The 20,600-nt window shown below is 44.2% G+C and overlaps 3 protein-coding genes across 3 annotated transcripts in view; 1 reads left to right on the top strand and 2 right to left on the bottom strand.

Annotated features, from left to right (window-relative positions):
* The window catches only part of LMNTD1 (lamin tail domain containing 1), a 423,286-nt gene extending 414,867 nt beyond the window's left edge, over positions 1–8,419 (bottom strand). The window contains exon 1 of the mRNA XM_057557559.1: positions 8,409–8,419. The gene's annotated coding sequence lies outside the window, so the exon portion shown is untranslated. The remainder of the gene's footprint in view (positions 1–8,408) is intronic.
* Positions 5,919–8,300, bottom strand: LOC130709202 (cleavage and polyadenylation specificity factor subunit 6-like). The gene is made up of 2 exons (XM_057556490.1): positions 7,232–8,300; positions 5,919–6,045 (listed from the first exon to the last, which is right to left on the bottom strand). The coding sequence occupies exon 1, from the start codon at positions 7,987–7,989 to the stop codon at positions 7,453–7,455; it is 537 nt and encodes a 178-aa protein (XP_057412473.1). The 5' UTR covers positions 7,990–8,300; the 3' UTR covers positions 5,919–6,045; positions 7,232–7,452.
* RASSF8 (Ras association domain family member 8) overlaps positions 8,159–20,600 on the top strand; it is a 128,911-nt gene continuing 116,469 nt past the window's right edge. Inside the window, exon 1 of the mRNA XM_057556488.1 lies at positions 8,159–8,299. The gene's annotated coding sequence lies outside the window, so the exon portion shown is untranslated. The remainder of the gene's footprint in view (positions 8,300–20,600) is intronic.

Below are 20,600 nucleotides of genomic sequence, written 5' to 3'. Positions count from 1 at the left end.
ACTTATGTACCAGGCACTGTGCTGAACGGTTTACACACATTATTCCAGTTAATCACAGTAAGTCTTCACATGCTACTAATATCATCCTCTTCTCTTCTACCCCTTATTTTTTGCAGATAAGGAAACTAAGGTCTCAAGTAGTAAGAAGCAGAGTCAGGACTTGAACAAAAATCTGTCTTGGTATCTTCCCAATCTTTCTGAGAAAAGAGCCTTAGAGTTCTTTTAAAGTTCTTTTACTTAAATGGGTTGCCTTACCTCCCATACAGGTCAGGAAGACTGGAATTCCTACAGAGGCTGAAGGGCAGCAGCAGGAAGGGAAGGGTCTCTCCTGGAAGATGTCAGGCATAAGACGATGACACCATTAATGTCTTAACCAGCCCACCCTGCCTTCCACCGTGTCACACGGCACCCATGTGGGCTGTACTGCTGAGGCCACCCGGACCCCTTACTTATTTGAGTACAGTATTAGAAAATGTTCTGATTCCAGCCAAAGTGGTACTATTTGTAATCTCAATGTCAGTAGTTCTGGGGAGTCATTTATTTCTACCCCAGCCTTAGGGTAAAGGGAACATCTCTTCCTTTCCCAGATTAGAAAAAAAAAAAAAAAAATTATGATTTTCCTCCCTTCCTTCAGAGCCTGTAATAGCCAGTATTTTGCACTCTTGCCTCACACTCACCTATTCTCAGTTGTCAGTGTATCTTCCATTAGTCTAAACTGGTGTCTTCAGCGGAAGGTCTGGGGCTGAAGGACCAGGGGAGAGAGAGAAGGAAAGTGCCCAAGTTTGCTAGAGGAACACCATGCACAGCCTTGTCCCTGCTCCTGTACCACCTGCCCACATGTGTACCTCCTCTGGGGCTCTCTGCCCCCTTCACTCCCACACTGTACCCCAGAGCCTTCACCCAGCACCTCCCAGGACGGCCTTTGGGTGCTCCCCTGAAATGCAGGTGAATCAACAGCATGGCCTCTGTATTTCCCAAAGACCCACCCGTGGCACCCACGCTACACCTGGCTCATGGGGCTACATTTAGGAAGGGGAATAGCATGGGAAGGATTTTTACTCTATTCCCTTTCCCCACACCCACCATCATACTTAGCCGTCAAACTGTTAGAAGGTGTTGCAAAGCTGAAGTTGAATGTTTGTTATATTAAGAGTGGTGGAAAAAAGAATCTGAGAAAGAAAAAAATAATAATATATATATATAAAAAACTGAATCACTTTGCTGTACACCTGAAACTAACACAAAATTGTAAATCAACTATAATTAAAAAAAAAAAAAGAGTGGCGGAAAAGCTATTTGAAGACAGACAAACACAGCTCCAGCGGCCAGGGGAAATAGAAACCCTAGTGGGCAGCTGAGAGACTGACAGAGGAAAGATAAGCAAGCAAGTACATTTCTAGGGCCAGTGGAAGAGGACAAAGGGGGAGGTTAGCAAGTGGCCTCAGACATAAGCATTAACCCAAAGGTCCCCTTGTCCCATCCCAGCCTGTCTGGATCTATCTCAAATTTTCCTAACATCCTTAGTTCCTTCCTTACTGGGCACTTCGCCTCAGTCCCTGAAGCCACCACCAGCTGCCACTGCTTGGCACGAAATGTAGGTGAGGAGAGAGGGAGTTCCCAAGCCTGTGCTGGAAGAAGAGATGGGCTCCTCACATCCCTAGTTGTGTTCTGAGCATACTTTCCTTTAGAGACAAGGCCACACGTGGTGCTTGGTCTCCGCAGTACTTTTAGTAGTATGCTTCGGTTGTTACAGGATCCTTAAGGGTTGGGTGCGGAGCTCTAACCTATCCATATATGATGTGTCATGGGTACTGTCGGTACCCTTCTCAGATCCCTTCCTTGGGCCAGTATTTGCATCCCTAGCTGCTGTGAGTGTTCGCTGCTAAATGCAGCTGCCTCTTTCTCAGAGAACCACCTTTGCCCATGGGGGGAATGGGAGGTGCCTTGCCTTAGGGGTTACCACCAACCTACAGCCAATGAGTGACTGATAATAGGAGTGCAAAAGGCCAGTCTCTTTGCCCCAAGGGACCAACTCTGTGGCCCAATTCCTGCTCTAGAGTTCCCCACAGGATCATGCTAAAGCTGGTCTCCAGCTGAGGCCTTGTCTTGTCTTTGCTTTTATCCCTCGTACCCTATGCTACCTCCCTCGTTCCCCTTCTCCTGAGGCACACCCTCAATAAGTCACTTGCACAAGAATGCCTGTCTCAGGCTCTGCTTCCAGAGAACCTGATCTAAGATACATGCTCATTTCATGTTTATTAGAGGTCCTTTATTGTCACCAGAGCAATATATCTCTGAGGAAACCAAGGCTGAGAAGAGGAGCAGCTTGACAGGACCCTAAGGCAAATTTGGACATACAACACAACTCAATTTATAATATTCCTGGGCCTACGCCTAAATGAAGATTTACTTATTCATACTCTAAGGTAATTTTTCTCTTTCTACAGAATATGAGTTATTATACTTATTAAAAGAATTAAATGTGTAGCATTTATTATTAATCAATACATTTGTTATAATTCTTTCAAATGTGGCTGATGATTCTAAATTATTTTATAATAATTATTCTTACTATGATCATATAAATCTCACATTTTAAATCAGTTGTTGGGTTGTTTTCCCTTCAAGAACTATAAACTCTGTTACTGTGGATGATTGGGTCCCTGATAACGAGGCTGTGGTTAATCCAGCAGTGTTATAAACAGATCAGATTTCCAGTTTGCAATTAATAAAAATATAATTAAACACATAAAGGCAAAGCAGAAGATAATTTAATCTTTCTGCTATGATTCAGGAGTCATATTGGGGACATATTATAAACCTCAATTATAGCATTGGAGAAGTGTAGGGAGATTGGTGAGTGGCATTCAGGTGGAAAGAATGCCAGACAGTCCAGATTTTACTGCACGTATTTACAAAGATGCAACTTCTTAACATCAGGCACCACATTCACTGTTTTTCCCCAGTATTCGGATCCTAGTATAGGCTCTTGTGGAGTCCCCCATAGTTAATCTCAGCTGACTAAATTCATTCTTCTAGCCTACAATTAAAAAACCAAGACTTTCATTTTCATAGGATTATCCTCTCAAAATACGTCTGCCTAAATAAGAAGTCAATCATATTTTAAATCCTATTTCTGAATATATTTGTATTTATTCCTTTTGGTATAACCTGTTATAGTTTCCATTTATAGCTTATGCTTTATTTTCTTTCTATACTGTACTTCGCTATTTAACAAAATAAAATTTTCATCACCCTCCTGCTCCATCAAATTACTGGAGGGTCCTTTAAGGAGTTATTTATGACTTGGTCTCTAAACGTTTTATTATTTTTTTTAACAAGAAACTATCATTAAATTAAAAATTCCTACAGATCTGAGAACTGTTGGTTGTTTCTAAAAAGGCTCTTTATGTGGGTCAAATAAATCACAATATTTATAGATCTTTGCAGTGTTTCAGTATGTGTACAAGATTTTTACTAGGAATGGTGAAGAAAACCACATTTAATTGCTTTCTACACACGTATACTGAAGAGAAGAGGAGAGATGATTTTTTTTTTCCTTCCAAACTTGTCAGTAACAGTGACTAAATGCAGGCTTGGTAAGATAGGCTGAATAACTTTAAATGATCCCATTTGTACAAATTTTAGTACATGACTTCAGGCTTCAAGGTAGCCTTGATATCACAAGATTGTTGCTGTAACTCCAGCTATTACATCTGTGTTTCAGGCAAAAATAGTGCTTGAGTCAGCCCTGCTCATAAATGAGGACACACAAATGAATTTTCCTGAAAGGCCCATATCCACACGGTCAATACTTAGTAACCCCTATCTGCAAGGAAGGTTGTGAAAGAAAACTTCTCACTGGGCACAAAATCAGGTTTCTATTACTAAGAAAGAAGTGGAGAAAGGGAATGAGATAGGTAACTAGCATTATCTACTTAATTTTCTCTTTTAGCATCTCTTTCCTCAGATGGCCTGTGAGGTCATATTAATATTAATTTTGTCATATTAATTCTTGTAAGCCCAGAACTAGCACAATACCATATTTATTATGTTTATAAATTAATGACGAAAATGGAACTCTCAGCTCATTATAGGTTAGAAGGAAGAAGATCCAAGGCAAGTATAACAGATGAGTAGGTGACATGAGTTTACTGCATTTATACTATCATTCATTCATTTAATTGTTATTTCAACTACTATTAATTGAGTTCCCAGTCTGAGCCAGACCCTGTGTCAGGCATGGGGGATATAGCAATAAATACAACAGAGCCCCTGGCTTTAAGAAGGGGGTGGGGGTGGGGCGAAGTTGGAGGAGGATAGCCAGGGCTCCACTGGTAAACAAGCAATTTCAGGGTCACATGGTAAGAGAACTGAGGAGTGGTCCTGAACCACCATTTGAGGTTAGTAAGCTGTAAGTAGTCTGGGTGAAACACAGAGCGGGGAAAGAAGCAGCGAAAGAGAAGGGAAGATAGGTGGGACTAGCCAATAAAGAAATGTGTAAGTTATACTCAGAAGTCCATAATTTACTCCTTCCAGCACACATACCTACTTGTTTCTGACAAAATTTGTTTCTCCCTTGGACTTCCTCATGAACGGATTTCCCGACACGTGGCCCTTAACGGATCTGACCCACTGACAAGCTTCTTCTGGCCTAAACTGTAGTCACAACTGTGTTCCATGGGCCTTATCTGAGCATGGTACAACTGTTCTTCCCAGCATCCCATCTTACAAGGTGGTGTTTCCTGGTGGACCTGTTTGGGAAGTGCTGGTCCAGATACATAGTTCTCAAGCTTAGCAATATGATTCCACTGACACAATAAAGAAAAAGTTGCCAGGGATTTCCAGAGAAAGGAATTTATCCCCAGGTAGAGCAGATGGGAACTTGGTTTCTTAGTGTGTTAACATGTTGGGTTTCAGTTACATGGGTCACCAGAGGGTTATAGGGTTAATTGAACTAATGAGTCACCACTTCAGCAATGACACAGTCAAAAAAGTTATCCAAATGACAATTTCACTAGTAATGAAGACAACATCTTTTCTTCCTGCAAATAATTCAATTCAGTTCATAACATATATGGCTAGAGATGTATCTACATCAATTCCTATTTTCTTCGCCTAGCTTAGAGAAAGAGACATCCTCCTAACAATGAAGCAGAAGTCACAAAGAGAGCGAGAGATTTAAAGATGCTATGCTGTGGCCTTGAAGATGGAAGAAGAGGTCACAAGCCAAGGGATGCAGAAGCTGGAAAAGGCAAGGAAATGGATTCTCCCCTAGAGCCTCCAGAAGGAAAACAGCCCCCACCTTGATTTTAGGATTTCTGATCTCTAAAACTGTTAGATAACACATTCTTATTGTTATTAGCCACTAAGTTTGTGGTAACTTGCTTATAGTTAGCAGTAGGAAACTGATAATACATTCAATATGTCTCTAGGGGCTGATCCCGCTTGTTCATTCTCTTTGCTCTCCATGTATGTCTCTCTCCCTCCGGATTCTCCTCTTTTCTGAATCCATCCTCTCAGATTCTTTTCTTGAAAATCAAATCTGATTACGTTATAGGGCTTGAAGTGCATGAATACTCACTCATCTAGTTAGGTTACTTTCAGGGAATATAATTAGAAAGCAGAAGTAAGGGTTGTTTACAAATCCTGCCAAGGACATTTGGTGTGATCTCAGGAAGGCTTAACAGGGATGTGATTATGGCTAAGAAAGCTCAAAACAAATTATACTATATGCTGAAGAAAGAATGCATTAACCACATGGGGCTGAGGTAGGGAAGAGATTTTTCTGGGTTTATCCGGGCTGGACAGAGGTAACTTCACTGACTTCTGCAGCCACCAGTAAGGCACACTCTGATTTGGAGGTGGGGATACCTCACCAGGTACCTGGATCCTAGTAAGTGCTTCCCCTCAATAGTGGACACAGATATTTAATCATAGCAAATTTCATCTTGATTTAAATGCTGGTGACATGAAAGGTAGCTGTCATGAGTCAGTCAACTTGTTCACCTCCGGATGCATGATAAAGTCGAGGTCAGGACCCTCCTGGTGACCAACAGAAACTAGATTAAGGTTCTTCTACTTGGTAAGATCCTGAGTCCTGGTTTAACAATAGCCACACTCCTTCCTGTTATCACTCATCCCTGTTTCAAGACCTCCATAAAAGAAGGATGACTATGGCTGATTCATTTTGTTGTGCAGTGGAGGCTAACACAACATTGTAAAGCAACCATACTCCAATAAAAATTAATAATAATAATAAAAAAAGAAGGATGACTATCACAGCAAAAAAAGGGAGGAAGGTCCTAAAAAAGACGGAGGGGTCAACATTGGCAAATGCCACAAAGGGCACCAGAAGATGGGTACTGAATTTTTCCATTAGATTTGGCAATTAGGCAGTGACTGATGTTACCCAGTGGAGTTAAAAGTTGACAAGGGAATGAGAACTTAGGAAATGTTAACATTAAGGCTGGAAAACTCCTCAGGGAAGAGGATCCATGCCCTACAGAGTCCCTTAAAAAGTTCCCTCGGGCTTTACACTTGAGTCATAGAGAACTTTTCTTGTCCCCAAATCCTCCAAATGTTGATTAGCCTAAGTTGAGTCTTACCATCCCTCTCCTCAGTTCACCTCTGAGGTAGAGGAACTAATGAGCTGTGCAATAACTAAAGGGCAAAATAAAAAGAGGAAGAAACAAAAAGCCTACAAACCCAAACTCCAAACAAAACAAATCAAGCCCGGAGTAAGACGAGCGGTAACAAGTTGTGCTTCAAATGTAATATTTCCGTTTCGATGATTAAAAAAGCAAAAAAGCAAAAAAAAAAAAAAAACCCCAAAAACCGAGTGTCTGGAGAATCAAAAGGGACATTTTATAATTGGAATGCTTCCTTGCACCTCATCCATTATTCATCCTCATCCCATTTCCCTACAAACTGATAGCTGTTCCTGAGTTGTGGGCTTGTGTGAGCACAAGTCTGGCCCAAAAACTGGATTCTGTCTGGTGGCTAGAGTAATTTTGCATGCCGTAAAAAAGAGGTGGAATGGTGAAAACAACACACACATCTGCGTTTCCACATAAAAGCATTGCTTTCCTTCATTGACAATTTGCTATATTTAAAGGTAGATGCGTGTGCATATGCGTGTGCGTGCGTGTGTGTGCGTGTTGTGTATGTGGTGGAGTGGGGAGCGGTTTTCTGAATCTGAGCCCAGCTCGTTCTAAACTTGGTTACTCACGTCTGATTCATTCGCTGTGTTTTTCGTCTCCTGTCTCTGTCACTGCCTGCTGCTGAGAAGGGGGTCGCTGAATCATTGCCACTCCAGATGAAAAGCAATTCAAACCCAGTCCTGAGGGGATGGAAGGGCCTTTTTTTTTTTTTTTTTTAAGCGTCCGCAGAAAAAGCCTCCTACTTTCCCGGGTGACGGTGGAGGGCAGTTTTGCAAGTCTCATCCCCGGGCTATGGAAGATTTTGCTCTGTGAGAGTCAGCGAGGCACCGGTCATCTCACCATTTCTGGCTTTCGGGTCCACGGGCCTCGGCTGGCTGAGGGTGTGCGACCGGCCGGGCGGCGTGGGGGCAGTGCCAGGGGGTATGGGGCGGGGAACCGAGAGCCCGAGCGGCCGCGCCGCGCTCCCCGCCGCTTTAAAAGCTCCCACAATGCAGCGCTGGCGTCCCAGTTCCGTTACACTGTCTCCCGGCGCGGGCGAACCGGCGAGGCGCGGGCGGGGGAGCAGGGAGGCGGCGGCTGTAACCCGAGCGCCCGGCCGAGGGGGGCGCCCCCGCGCCGCCGCTCTCGCGCGCTCAGCCGGCGGCCCGGCGAAGGGGCGGAGCCGCCAGCCGCCCGGCCCGGCCCCCAGCCCGGCCCCCCGCCCAGAGGCACCGGCCGCGGGAGCGAGCCGGGCACGGACTCCGCCGCCTACGCTCGCCCGGCGTCCCGCACCGCGCCCGGCGCCCCGCTCCTTGCCCAGCCTCGCCTGCCCGCCAGCCCGCGGCATCGGCGCAGCGCTGGAAGCGGCTCCCGCCGGCGGTGCCGCGGCTGCCCGCGCGCTCGCACACCCAGGCACCCCCGCCCGGGGCGTCCGCGCTCACCTAGCGCCGGCCAGGAGGTGCGCGGAGAGGGCGCGCCGGGGAGCTGGGGCCTCCCGCCGGTGCGGGGCGCGCGGCCGGAGGAGCGCCGGGGAGCGAGGCGCGCCGGGCTGCGTGGCCGGGGACCGGCGCTGGGCGGCCGCCGGGCGCCGCCGCGTCCCCAGCGCTCCGGCCGGCCCCGCGGGGCGGCCTGCGGGGGCGGCGCAGTTGCGAAACTGAGTAAGTATTAACTTTACTAGGCGGCCGAGATCTCTGGGCAGCGTCCGGGAGCCCTCCCTCCTCCTCCTGGAGCCTCCGGGCTCCCCCTTCCCCGCCCCTCTCTCTGCACCTCGGATTTCTTCGTCCGATCTGCCCCCGCCCCGCCGCCGCCGCCGCCGCCGCCGCCGCCGCCGCCGCGGGCTCCAGCTTCCTCCAGTTCACCTTTTCCCCGCTGTCTCCCCTTTGCGCGTTCTCCTCGCCGCACACACGCGCTTTGACCGAGAGTACGAGCTTGTTTCCAGCCTCTGTTTCCTCCTAGTGTCCTTGGCCGGGGAGTTTAGAGGCCACTTTTGTTGGAAAGGGAAATGTATGTCTGGCTTCTTTAATATTTTTCGCTCCAAATGGAAATCGGATGCTCGCTTGCCGAGCGACTGCTTGGTGAACGCTGATTTTTTTCCTCTGAAAAGATGATTGGTTTACAGGTTTTAAAATGTTGTTTGAACGATTAACCATCCTCCGTGCCTGTTTCCCCTTGCCGCCAACCCGTCTGGGGAGGGGAGTCCAGAAGAGGGGACTTTCAAAGTAATTCCGTTTAGCAAACTAGAAACTTTGAGAGGGTACGTCGCGGAAAGCTTAGTAAGATTGAAGCCGAAGGGACGTGAGCCTTGAATGTGGGGTCCTCGTGTAGCACAGGATCTTTCACGCCGAGTACCTGGGCTAGTAATCGAGCGTTACGTTGTTATTTTAGCATCCTAGAGCCGCCTGGTTGCTGAACCACTACTTTCTCAGCATCAAACGGCATCTTGAGCAGTGCAAGCGCTGCATATAATTGCGGGTCAGTATTGCCCCTGATCTTTAGGCATTTAGACGGGAAATAGATGCAGGGCATGTTTCATAGCAGACTTAAACCCGTCAGGTTAACCCTGTCAATACATCAAAGCATTGCGTTAAAAAAATTCCTCCAGCCTGGTGACACAGAGGGACGAACATTTATGGATTTTCCAGTGTAATGTGTCTCAGCAATTCTTCGTTAGATCTCTTTTGTCTGCAGGAAGCACCTTTAAATATGGATAGATTTCCAATTTTCTGTCGGTGGGATTAACCACCCATTCTGGTAGGAGGCCCCAGGTAATCTTTTATTTTTATTTATTTATTTATTTTTAGATTTATTTGTTTTATTTATTTATTTTTGGCTGCGTTGGGTCTTCGTTGCTGCCTGCGGGCTTTCTCTAGTTGTGGTGAGTGGGGGGCTACTCTTCGTTGCTGTGCGGGTGCTTCTCATTGCAGTGGCTCCTCTTGTTGAGCTCTGGGCGCACAGGCTTCAGTAGTTGTGGCACGTGGGCTCAGTAGTTGTGGCTCGCGGGCTCTAGAGCGTAGGCTCAGTAGTTGTGGCTCAGGGGCTTAGTTGCTCTGAGGCATGTGGGATCTTACCCAACCAAGGCTCGAACCTGAGTCCCCTGCATTGGCAGGCAGATTCTTAACCACTGTGCCACCAGGGAAGTCCCAGTCCTTTATTTTTTTAATCTTCATTTTTCTTAAGTCTTTCATCTCTGGGTTGCCAGGAGTTGGCAGTCATGTTGTGAAGGAACAGAAAAATGGGAAGCTTTCTTAATGGATTTTCAGCATCCCGTCTTTTGCCTGGGTGAGGCAGTAGTGAATGCCAGCTAGCCCTCTGCAGGGAGAGGTACTGCGTGCACACAGGAATCAGGAGGCAGGACAGAGCAGTATTGTTTTGGAGGATGGTTTGTGTGAGATTTTATCTTTTAGCTGGCATATCAATTGTACTTTTAATTCTATTTATCCCCATGGGGAACTATCCCAAACTATAAATATTATATGTGACCATACCCCACTTAAAGAAGACTGAACATAATTTGATGATTGGACTTTTGAAGGATCAGACCCAACAAAAATATAATTTGTACTGTAGATGGTAAAACCTTTCAAAAATCCTCCCCTTCCTCATTTTCTCTCCTTTTAAGAGTCTTAAGACGGTACTCTCGATACACAGTTGGCAGTAATGCATTGAATTCTTTCTAGGTTCATTGATAAGACCTAATTTGGGGGCTTCAGTAGCTGAGGGGGACATCAGAGAGCTCAGAGAGGGAGGAAATCATGGGACTGTGCAGAGAGGAAAGGCATTTCAGTTTGCTAAAGTGTCAGCATGCTGCAGGGAAAAGCAGTTAAAAAGAAGTGAGAATATTTAGATTGTTTTTAGTGTGCATGTTTCCTGAATTTGGCATTCGGTTGAGATATTTAGGAATTGCAGATTTTAAATTCTGTGAGGTTGTGGTATCATTTCTTTTTGCCTAGTATTTTATTTTTATTAAGGTTTCAATTTTTTAATGTGAATCTCAATGCTTGGCTTTTGTAGCCTCTGTACTGGGTGGCTTGAATAATTTTTGACTTGAATGTCTTGGTCATTTTGAGAAATGATGAGTGTTTCAGAGTTTCTTACTCATTAATTGGTCTGTCTTATGTTGGTGTAGGTAATGAGAGTAAAAATGTTGTTCAGTGTTGAATATTGTTGCTCTTTCCATTATGGTTGATTCCTGGCATAATGGCTTTGCTCATTTATTGTAAACCATTAAGGTCCTAGATATCTTGCTGGTGTTCAAAACATAGCAAAACTCTTTGCGGGTAGCAGTGGAGTGGAGATGGGAGTGGGATAGGAAAACATTGTGCATCATAACTCTGAGGATTGGATTTTAAAAATAATGTATCACCTGTTTTCTCTCCTGCTAGCTTGCTCCAACCCGAAAGAGATTTCAAACTTCAAAGCTTTCTGCAAAATGGGGATATTATTACTAAGAGTGATGCTGTGACAAGTAGAACACCTAACATGGTGCCTGGCCCGTCTTAGCCAGTAAATGGCAGCATCTGTGACTTCTTGAAAAATGAGCTCATGATTACGCAACCTTTCAGACTGTTCCTCCTCAGCTTTTCATCTCATCCATCTAATGAGTGGCTCAGGCCAGAAGGCTGGAGTTATCTTCCATTCCGTGTTCTGTTCTGTCATCCCCCACCCAACCAGTCTGTCACAAAGTCCTGTCTACTTTTCAGGCATAATCTCTTTCAAACCTGATTTTCTTTCAAACCTGATTTTCAGTCTCCACTATGCTCGCATCCTAGTTCAAGCCCCCATCCTCTTTCCCACTGCAGAGGCGTCTGGCTCACGCTCTGCCCCTCCTTCCCGTCCCTCTTCCACCAGCAGCCAGAAGGAGAAAAAAGAAGTCACTTGCTGTTTGAAGTCTTCAGAGTTCTTATTCTTGGGATAAAATACAAAATCTTCAACATTCCCACAAAGTCCTGTATCATTTGGTCCCGTCCCCCATTTTCATCTCTGGCCAGCCACGTGATCCAGCTCTCTAGCAGACTCACCTCAGGGCTCCTGCTGGTGGTCTATTTCAGGACCACCTCCTTGAGTAATTTCTCATCCTTGGGTGCTGGTTCAGGTATCCTCTATAAAAGTCTTCCCTGAGAAGGCCACCCGTATCGTCATGCCACTTAGAACCCCTTGATTGTCTCCCTCATAGCAGTTATCTTTTCCTTTTAAATATTTACCACAGTTTATAATTATGTATTATTTGTTTAATGTTTCTCTCTTGCCCCTGAGGGCAGAAATAATGCCTGGTTTATTCACCAGTCTATACCCAGTGCCTGGTGTGTATATAGTAAATGCTCAATAAATAGTTATTGTTGTAATGAATAAGATAGTAATACGACTTGTGATTTTGTATATTGATTGCCTTCTTTATCACCGTTAAATCTGCTTCTCCTAACACAAAAGCCAGACTGGCTGTCTCCTACACTCTTTCTTTGTTGGTTTTATGTATAACATGAAATATCCTTTGCAGATACCAGGTAAAATGTGAACACATTGGAGCTCTGTGGAAAATTCATAAATAAATTGAGACACCTTTTAATTGGTGTTACCCTTGTGATTTTCTGTTGTAGATAATCCTTTTTCTAAGTACATCATTAAAGGAATTATGGTTTTTTCATCAGCACAGGATTACTGAAAGAAAAAAAAACTTACCATGTCACATTATTTTGCACATGTCATATGATAACATGTTAGTCAGCAGCTGTGGTTGCACCAGTGCTCAAATTCAAAGGAAGAAAGGGCAAACTGGAGTAGAAAAAGGAGAGTTTTAGTTCTAAGGATGTTTAGTACTGTCCAGCTATTGCCGTGACTTGCATAAATAACTAGTGTCGCTTGGCCATTTAGTTAAGGTAGAGAGGTAGTTGCTTAAAAATGGGAGCCACCTAGAGGTCTGGAAGTTCTTTTTCCCTCTCACTAAAGCATTCCTTGCTTTAGCCAAAAAAGTCTCATGACTTTCCAAGGCCAAGGAAGGCTTAAAGCTTTGAGTGTTTTTGTCATGTGGTTGCTCTTTACAAAATACTAGCTTGATGTACTATAACTCTTAAGTACTTGTGTCTTTATTAATGTTTCTGGCCTCTACTTCTTACATAATCACCCACATTTTCTTTTGACTTTAGTTCTTTAGGGCTTTAGTTTCCTCTTAGAACTTTCCCTCACACCCTAGAATGAAGTAATTCCAATTCTTTTCTAGTTTGGTATCTGGTGGGTCACCAAGGGTACAGGGAACTTGGGAGTTGATTGTAGGATTTATTTCTTTGCACTCAACCTCTAGGTTTCCCCAACATGTTACACGTCTTTGTGGTTTGGACCCTGAGTTTTTGCCAGCCAGAAGCTGGATGCCCTTGGGTTGGGAGAGCAGAGCAGGGAGGGTTAGAGCATTTTTAACCCCCTCTTATGTGCCAGGTTCTGGGCTAGGTGCTCTCACAAAAGAGGAGTAGTTCACCTGGTCAACATCATGAAGAGGACTCTTAAGCTTTTCATACATTTGCTTCGCTCAAGGAAGTTGTCCCTGTTGCTTCCTCATTTCCCCACCTTTTATTTGCTAGTCGGGAAGGCATGACAAGTAGAGATGTCCTCTCTAGCCAGACCCTTTGCCTCACCTTGGTACTTATGTAGACCTGATTTTCCTTGTATAAAAATACTGGGAGTGGGGCCGGAGAGGGGTACATCATGTGATTTGCCTTTGTGGGAGGTCTTTGCGCCCCCAGGACGTTTGCATCAGGACTAGCCACCGTATGGCCGAGAAGAAAGTTCTGGTTGGGAGCCCTTGTTATTCTTTCCCTCATGTATACAATGCTTACTGGCTACTTTGGGTGACCTTGAACAAGTTTCCTGGAGCTTTTCAGCACCAATCATATTTATTGCCTATTTATTTCACAGCCTTGCTATAGGATTTAGAAGACTTATTTTGGGCAATTTTTTTTTTTTTTGTCACATTCAGATATATCACAAATCTCATTACAGTTAACTCCAGTGCTGTCCAAGTTTTATGCATTGAGAAAGATATTTTCTTATTCAGCAGTATATGTTTTATTCTTTGTTTTGATAAGAAATCAGATATAAATACAGGTTGTAACAAGAGGAGAATTGTGACAATTTTCTACCAGGTCTTATTCATGTGGGTGATATATTTTGTCACTCTTGTTAACTGTCATAGACTTCTGAGTGCTAAGTCATGTTTATCTTTAATTATAGTAGTTTTATTATTGGAAGATCACTTTAAGTTATTCTTCCAGATATAAGTATATACACTGAAAAAATTAGGGTTCTCCTAATGGGTAGATACTGGACAGAAACGTAAGTTCTTACTTTTTTTTTTTGATTCAGATATTTACTGAGCAGCTAAGGAGATACGAAGGTGATTAAAACATGGTCAAATGGACTTCCCTGGTGGTCCACTGGTTAAGACTCCGCACTTCCAATGCAGGGGGCGCGGGTTGATCCCTTATCGGAGAAGTAAGATCCCGCATGACCCGCAGCACGGCCAAAAAAAAAAATGGTCAAAGGGGTGAGGCAAATGCACAAGTAATAGAAAGCAAGTATAAGGCTCACAGAATCGAAATGGGAGTTTAGTTCCACAACCAGGGATTGAACCCAGGCAGGCCCTGAGCAGTGAGAGCGGAAGTCCTAACTACTGGACCGCCAGGGAATTCCCCAGTAAGCTCTTACTTTTATTTTTGCTTAAAATATTTGAATAGATCTATAATCTCTGAACCTAGCTCGTGCCCTCCATTGTAATTTGTCTAGTCTTGATTACCTGTCTCTTCTCCTGTTATATTCTACTGAGTACGGACATACAGTGCATATTTGAAAGAGTGCACTTAAGTTAAAAGCCTGGCTAGACCTGGGTAGCCTTAGGGAAGTTATGATACCAGCCCAGCCTCATGTTTCCTGATCTTTAAATGGGGCTACTAATTTGTCACTCAGGGCTAGTTTGGAATAAAAGAGGTGTCTGTGTGTGTCTCTGTATGGAAATGAATGTATATGAAGTGTCTCAGTGAGGAGTTAGCACCTTTCCCTCACCCAGCTCCAGTGAGCTCTGTCTGAACTGGGAGTCTGAACAGGCCTCAGGGCTCTTTGTGTGTCCAGACCGATGGGCTGGGAGCACCTGAGTTAGAGAAAGCACTGTCAGTGTAGATCATCCAAGGGTGGGAGTAGAACGCTTGCTGGTTGACATGGAGGACCCTCCCCACTCACCACAGTCTGGAGGTGTCTATCTCCAAGGCCTTTCTCCATTGGTAATGCTTCCTCTCATTGAATTTCAATCTCACCTTCCCTTGGCTCCTGACCCTCAGCGTGGAAAGAACACGCTGAGGTCTCTCTTGACATTGCTGCTCCTTCTAGCTGTCTCCTCTCTCAGCCAACTTCCTACAGGAGCCGTCTACGCTTAATACTTCTGCCACATCACCTGCCAACTCGCTCTCCAAAGGTACCATTTCTTAGAAACACGTCTTGCCACAGGTACCAATACCTTAATTGCCAGAATCAATGGAAGCTTCTCACCCCAATATGACCAAAGCTTTTTTAGCATGTTCATGCTGTTGAGCAATCTCCCTCTGTCTTTTGTTTTTTTTCTTTTTTTTTTTGGCTGCGTAGGGTCTTTGTTGCTGAGCGCGGGCTTTCTCTAGTTGCTCTCTCTAGTTGCGGCGAGCAGGGGCTACTCTTTGTTGCGGTTCACGGGCTTCTCATTGCAGTGGCTTCTCTTGTTGCAGAGCACGGGCTCTAGGCGCACAGGCTTCAGTAGTTGCAGCACGCGGACTCAGTAGTTGTAGCACGCGGGCCCTAGAGCCCGCAGGCTTCAGTAGTTGCAGTGTGAGGGCTCAGTAGTTGTAGCGTGCAGGCTCTAGGGCGTGCAGGCTTCAGTAGTTGCAGCTTGAGGGCTCAGTAGTTGCAGCGTGCAGGCTCTAGGGCGTGCGGGCTTCAGTAGTTGTGGCTCGCAGGCTGTAGGACTCAAGCTCAGTAGTTGTGGTGCACGGGCTTAGTTGCTCTGCAACATGTGGGATCTTTCCGGACCAGGGATCGAACCCATGTCTCCTTCATTGGCAGGCAGATTCTTAACCTTGCGCCACCAGGGAAGTGCCTCCCTCTGTCTTGAAATTTCTCCTTGACTTCCTTGTCACCACTCTTTCTTTGTTCATTCATTCATTCAAAATAAACTGCATGCCCTTCCATGCATGGGGCTGTAACAGCACAAAACACATAGAACTCCTGTTCTCAGGGAAAGCATACTCTATTACGGGGAGTTAGATAATAAATGAATGAGTAATTTTACATTCTTTATCTAATGATAAATGTTTTGGAGGAAAAATATATAGCAAGGTGGAGGAATTGAGAATGCTGGGGGTGGGAGTGGAGGTGTGATTTGGTATTGGATGGGCAGGAAGTCCTCACTGAGGAGAGCACATTTGAGTAGAGATGGTAATGACGCAAAGGAGCCAACTCTGTAGCTGTCTGGAGGAAGACACTCGAGGTCGAGGGGTCAGTGAGTGCAGAGGCCCTGGAGCAGGCGCATACGGGTGTGTGCGCGTCAGAGCAGCCAGACCAGTTGCAGGAGATGAAGTAAAAGAGGTAATGGGGACCCCTACACTAGGGCCTTATTGGCTGTGACAAGGATCTTGGTTTTTACTCTTGAGTGAGAAGGCTGTTAAGGGTCTTGAACAGAGGAATGAATGAATTGGAGAATAACGTGGAGTAGTTGGCAAGAGTATGACTTCTGGAGCTGGCTGTCTGGGTTAAGATCTCAGCTCTACACTTACTGGCTCTGTGACCCTGCAGTAGTCCAGTAACTTCTCTGGGCCTCATCGGTAAAATGGGAGTAGGAACGATACCTATCTCCCAGTGTTGTGAGGTTTCAATGAGTTAATATTTGTAAGGAACAGAGCATGGCAGATCATAAGTATTATAAAAGTGCTTATTAAATAAAATTAGTAAAATTGAAAAGGTTCACATTGCTGTCATGTGGAAAGGGCTTGTCAAGGGAAATTAAGAATAGAAGTTGGAAACCAAAACATGGAAACAGCCTGAGTGCTCATCAGTGGATGAATGGATAAAGGAAATGTAGTATATATATACAGTGGAATATTATTATGCCAGGAAAAAGAAGGAATCCCGTCATTTGCCACAAACATGGATGGACCTTGAGGACATTATGCTAAGTGAAATAAGTTAGAGTAAGACAAATACTGTATGATCTCACTTATATGTGCAGTCTTTAAAAATTGCACAAATGAGGCGTGGGGATGGAGAGGTGGGGGGGTAAAATGGGAGAAGGGGGTCATAAGGTACAAGCTTACATTATAAGTCCTGGGGATGTCATGTACGGTATGGTGACTTAATAAAAAGGGAAGAAAAAAAAAAAGAGTTGAAGCAGGAAGACCAGTTAGGATATGATTGCAATAATTCAGGCAAGGGATGGAGTAGATAAAGTGCTAGTGGTGGAGGTGGGAGAATCGTCACATAGTGGTGTGTTTGGAAATGGGGATGACCTATTGGCTGGAGGGTGAGATCTGCTTTTCCTTCCCTCTCTGCTCTTTCAGACTAAGCCTTCTTTGCTGCCTCCTCTCCCTTTTGACTAGAGGCTCTCAAACACAGGTACCATTTGGAAATAGATTGGTTGTCATAGAGTCTAGGTTGTGGGTATTTCTGGTGGTCAGTGGGCAAGGGCTGAGCCAGGGGTCCTCGGCATCCTTCGTGGTGAAGACTTGTCCCTTGTACTTGGCCAGTAGCATGCTGGTTGAGAAGTGCTGCTTGAGACCTTCCCTCCCTGCCCCCCAGGTCCAGGATTTCTTAACCCATTGTTCTATGTGGGCAGCAGAGGGCCTATAAGCTGCCTGGAATATTTTCCAAAATGTTTTTTGTTTATATGCCCTGTACTCTGACTTCCAGACCCCTCTCCACTGAACCGTACAGCAATCCCTTTGGATCAGCGTGCCTCCTGGCTTCTTCCTTGATTTCCTACCTGGGTTTTTGGCATCATCATCCACTTTATTCCTAATCTTGACCTTCCTGTGCCACCTCACCTTGACTAATTCATCTGGTTGTGATTGTACCTTCTGGATAGCTCAGGAAATCTTTTCCATTTCTCCATCGTTCACTACCCTAATTTAACATCTCTCATTTAGACTGTTGCCGCTTCACTGGTCTCCCCACCCGAGACCCATCTTCTGCATGTGGCCAGATGAGCTTTCAGATACACAAATCTCACTGACTTGCTAAAAACTCAACTCCATCACTGCCTACAAGGTTGAGTTCTGACTCTGTTGCAGCCCACAGGAAATTTGGCTCTGCTCCCCTGCCCTGTGGCTGCCCTCCCTCCCTGCTTGGCTGCCCTCCAGCTCTCCCTCCCTCCCCATCCTCATGTGCCAGGCTCTAGCAGAACTAAATTAATACATTGATGCTGAAACATCTAAACATGCTATTTGATCACACGAAAAAAATGGTTCAACCTCTCCCTTACGTACCAAAATACCCTATAGCTCTAAAACCCAGCCTGGCTAACCTTTATATTTTGGCGTGTTTTCTTCCTGGTGCTTTTTTTTCCTTTTGGTATTCCAAAAGGAAATACCCTATAGCTCTAAAACCCAGCCTGTTCCTGAATGAGGTGGTCACTCCCGTAGGAGTCCATCTTGCTTTCCTTCTCCACCATGTGCATGTATATTTCTCTTCCTTTGCATTGTAATTTCAGATGCTCTCTACTTCAAACAGCTGAGCTTCCGAGAGGCTCTTCTTAAGCTCATTTGTTCACAGGTTCAAAGTGACTAAGAAGACTCTAAGCTTGCAGTTCCCTGATCCAGTTCAAGGAGTCTAAGTTTGTTCTTTGAAGCTTTGCAACCAGTCATGCCTTTGCTGCTGGATGTTTTGTGTGGCATCTCTTTCTAAAGTGGAGCAGCTTTGTCTACATTAAAAATCTCTTGAGACAGGTAGCTCCTTCATGGTCTCTTTGGAGCCCTAGGGACCTCTTTAGTAGCCCTTGGTGTCCAAGGTCACTTGTCACCTCTTCATTTGTAGGAGCCTTCAGTGGGCTCAGTCCTGGCTGTGCTCAGCCTTTCTGTTCTAGAACAGTTTCCTGGCCTCCTGAACTAACTTTGGACCAAGTTTCCACCTTTGGTTCTGATCATCCTGTTGTACTCAGGATGGAAAAACTTTGGAAGATCTCTCTTCTGTTTGGCTAATTGTTATTGCTAGCTTATCATAGGTATAGGTTAGCTTTTCTCACCCTCGCCTCATTCATCCTTTGCTCTCAGGGCTTCTCCCCAGTCTTCATTCCATATGCAAAAGGAAAAAAGAAAAATATTTTTCACCATTCTCAACTATCTTTATTAGCTCTCCTTTTGTGTCTGTCATAATTGTGTCTCTTTTTTTATTAGCACTTTAAACATGTACTGTACTTTTGCATTATCAGATATGATGGGGTTAATAATGTTTGTAAAATTATTTAAAACGTGTTTTAAGTACAGCAAACACCTTCATTCATAGACTAACGAACATGAAGGCACCCACCCAGGCCAAGTTTTCAGAGTTTGGCTCTGGGGCCGGTATTTGTTCCCATCTGTATACTTGTGATTTGAAAGCTTAGGAGTGGAGGAGTTGAGATTTGTTTCACGTCACCTTTCCTGCTAGACTGTGGGTCTCCTGAAAGCAAGATCCGTATTCAATGATCCCCCAACTGTAAGCTCTTTAATGAGAGGAACTTGTCTGATTCTCATTAGATCCTTGGGACTTGGCACTGTTAGTTGTTGGATGAATTCAGTACAGTGGCTAGTATTTATACCCTCAAGGGGAACCGTGCTAAACTGCCTCTAAGCATTTAGCTGTGCAGACTAAATGAAGAGTTGGAATATAGCTGACTGAAACATTCATTTTACATGGGTGATTGAGGTGGTACTGAAATCTAGCTTGGTAAGAATGAAGGTTTTCCTTGGCTTTTGAAAACACTTCAACAAATAATAAGTACCTACTGTGTTCAGAAGTAAGGGTCTGTAGAGGGTACGAGGAAGGGTGATGTGGGTCTGTGGTTTGGGGAATCTTATTATGAACAATGAGGGTATGATAAGTAGGTAAGTGATTACATATGGCAGCGTATGTTGTGAGATAAATATTATCAATATATAAAGCAGAGTAGGAGGAGAGCGTGGCTAAATGACTTAAAGGGTAAAGGTATTCACTACCGCAGTATTTGTAATAATAAACATTGGAAACATCTAAATGGTTGATAGCAGGGCACTGATACAGGCGCCAGGTAGACTGCTATACAGCCATTAAAAGTATTTATGAAGCGTTTATAGTAATTTGGGTAAATGCATATGCTTTTTGTTAGGTGAAATGACAGAATATAAACTTATATATATGGTGTGACCATAATTTAAAAAATAATTTTTAAACAAGAATACCAAAAGGAAAAAAAAGCACCAGGAAGAAAACACGCCAAAATATAAACATTTCATCTGACTTCAAGTATATTATATGTGTGTGTGTGTATACGTGTACAATTGCGTGTACATATATACACATTTACACATCATAAATTATATTTCTTTGAATTTTCATACACTGAGCATACCCATGCAACAAGTGCCCAGATTGAGAAATGGGATATTATCCTCATTTCCACAAGCCCCCTCATGCTCCTGACTTCTAAGGGCATTCCACAGTTCTGACTGCTTTTTGTTCCTTATATAAATGGAATTGTACAACGTGTACTCTTTAGTGTTTGATTTTTCACGCTCAGTATTGTGTGATTCATCCATATTGTGTACAGTTGTAGATTGTTCATTCATATTATTTATTATGGATGACTTTTAATCTTACTCTTTCATCTTTTTATGTTTTCCAGAATTTCCTATAATGAGTATGTATTTTATAATCAGAAAAAGATAGTACTTGTTTTTTTAAAGAGGCAAAGGCAAGTTTACTTATAAAGCGCTTGGGTAGATTAGG

Source organism: Balaenoptera acutorostrata, chromosome 11 (genome assembly GCF_949987535.1).
Source record: "Balaenoptera acutorostrata chromosome 11, mBalAcu1.1, whole genome shotgun sequence".
Taxonomy (NCBI): domain Eukaryota; kingdom Metazoa; phylum Chordata; class Mammalia; order Artiodactyla; family Balaenopteridae; genus Balaenoptera; species Balaenoptera acutorostrata.
The sequence above is the reverse complement of the archived record's forward strand: the minus strand, read 5'-3'. Positions and strand labels throughout refer to the sequence as shown.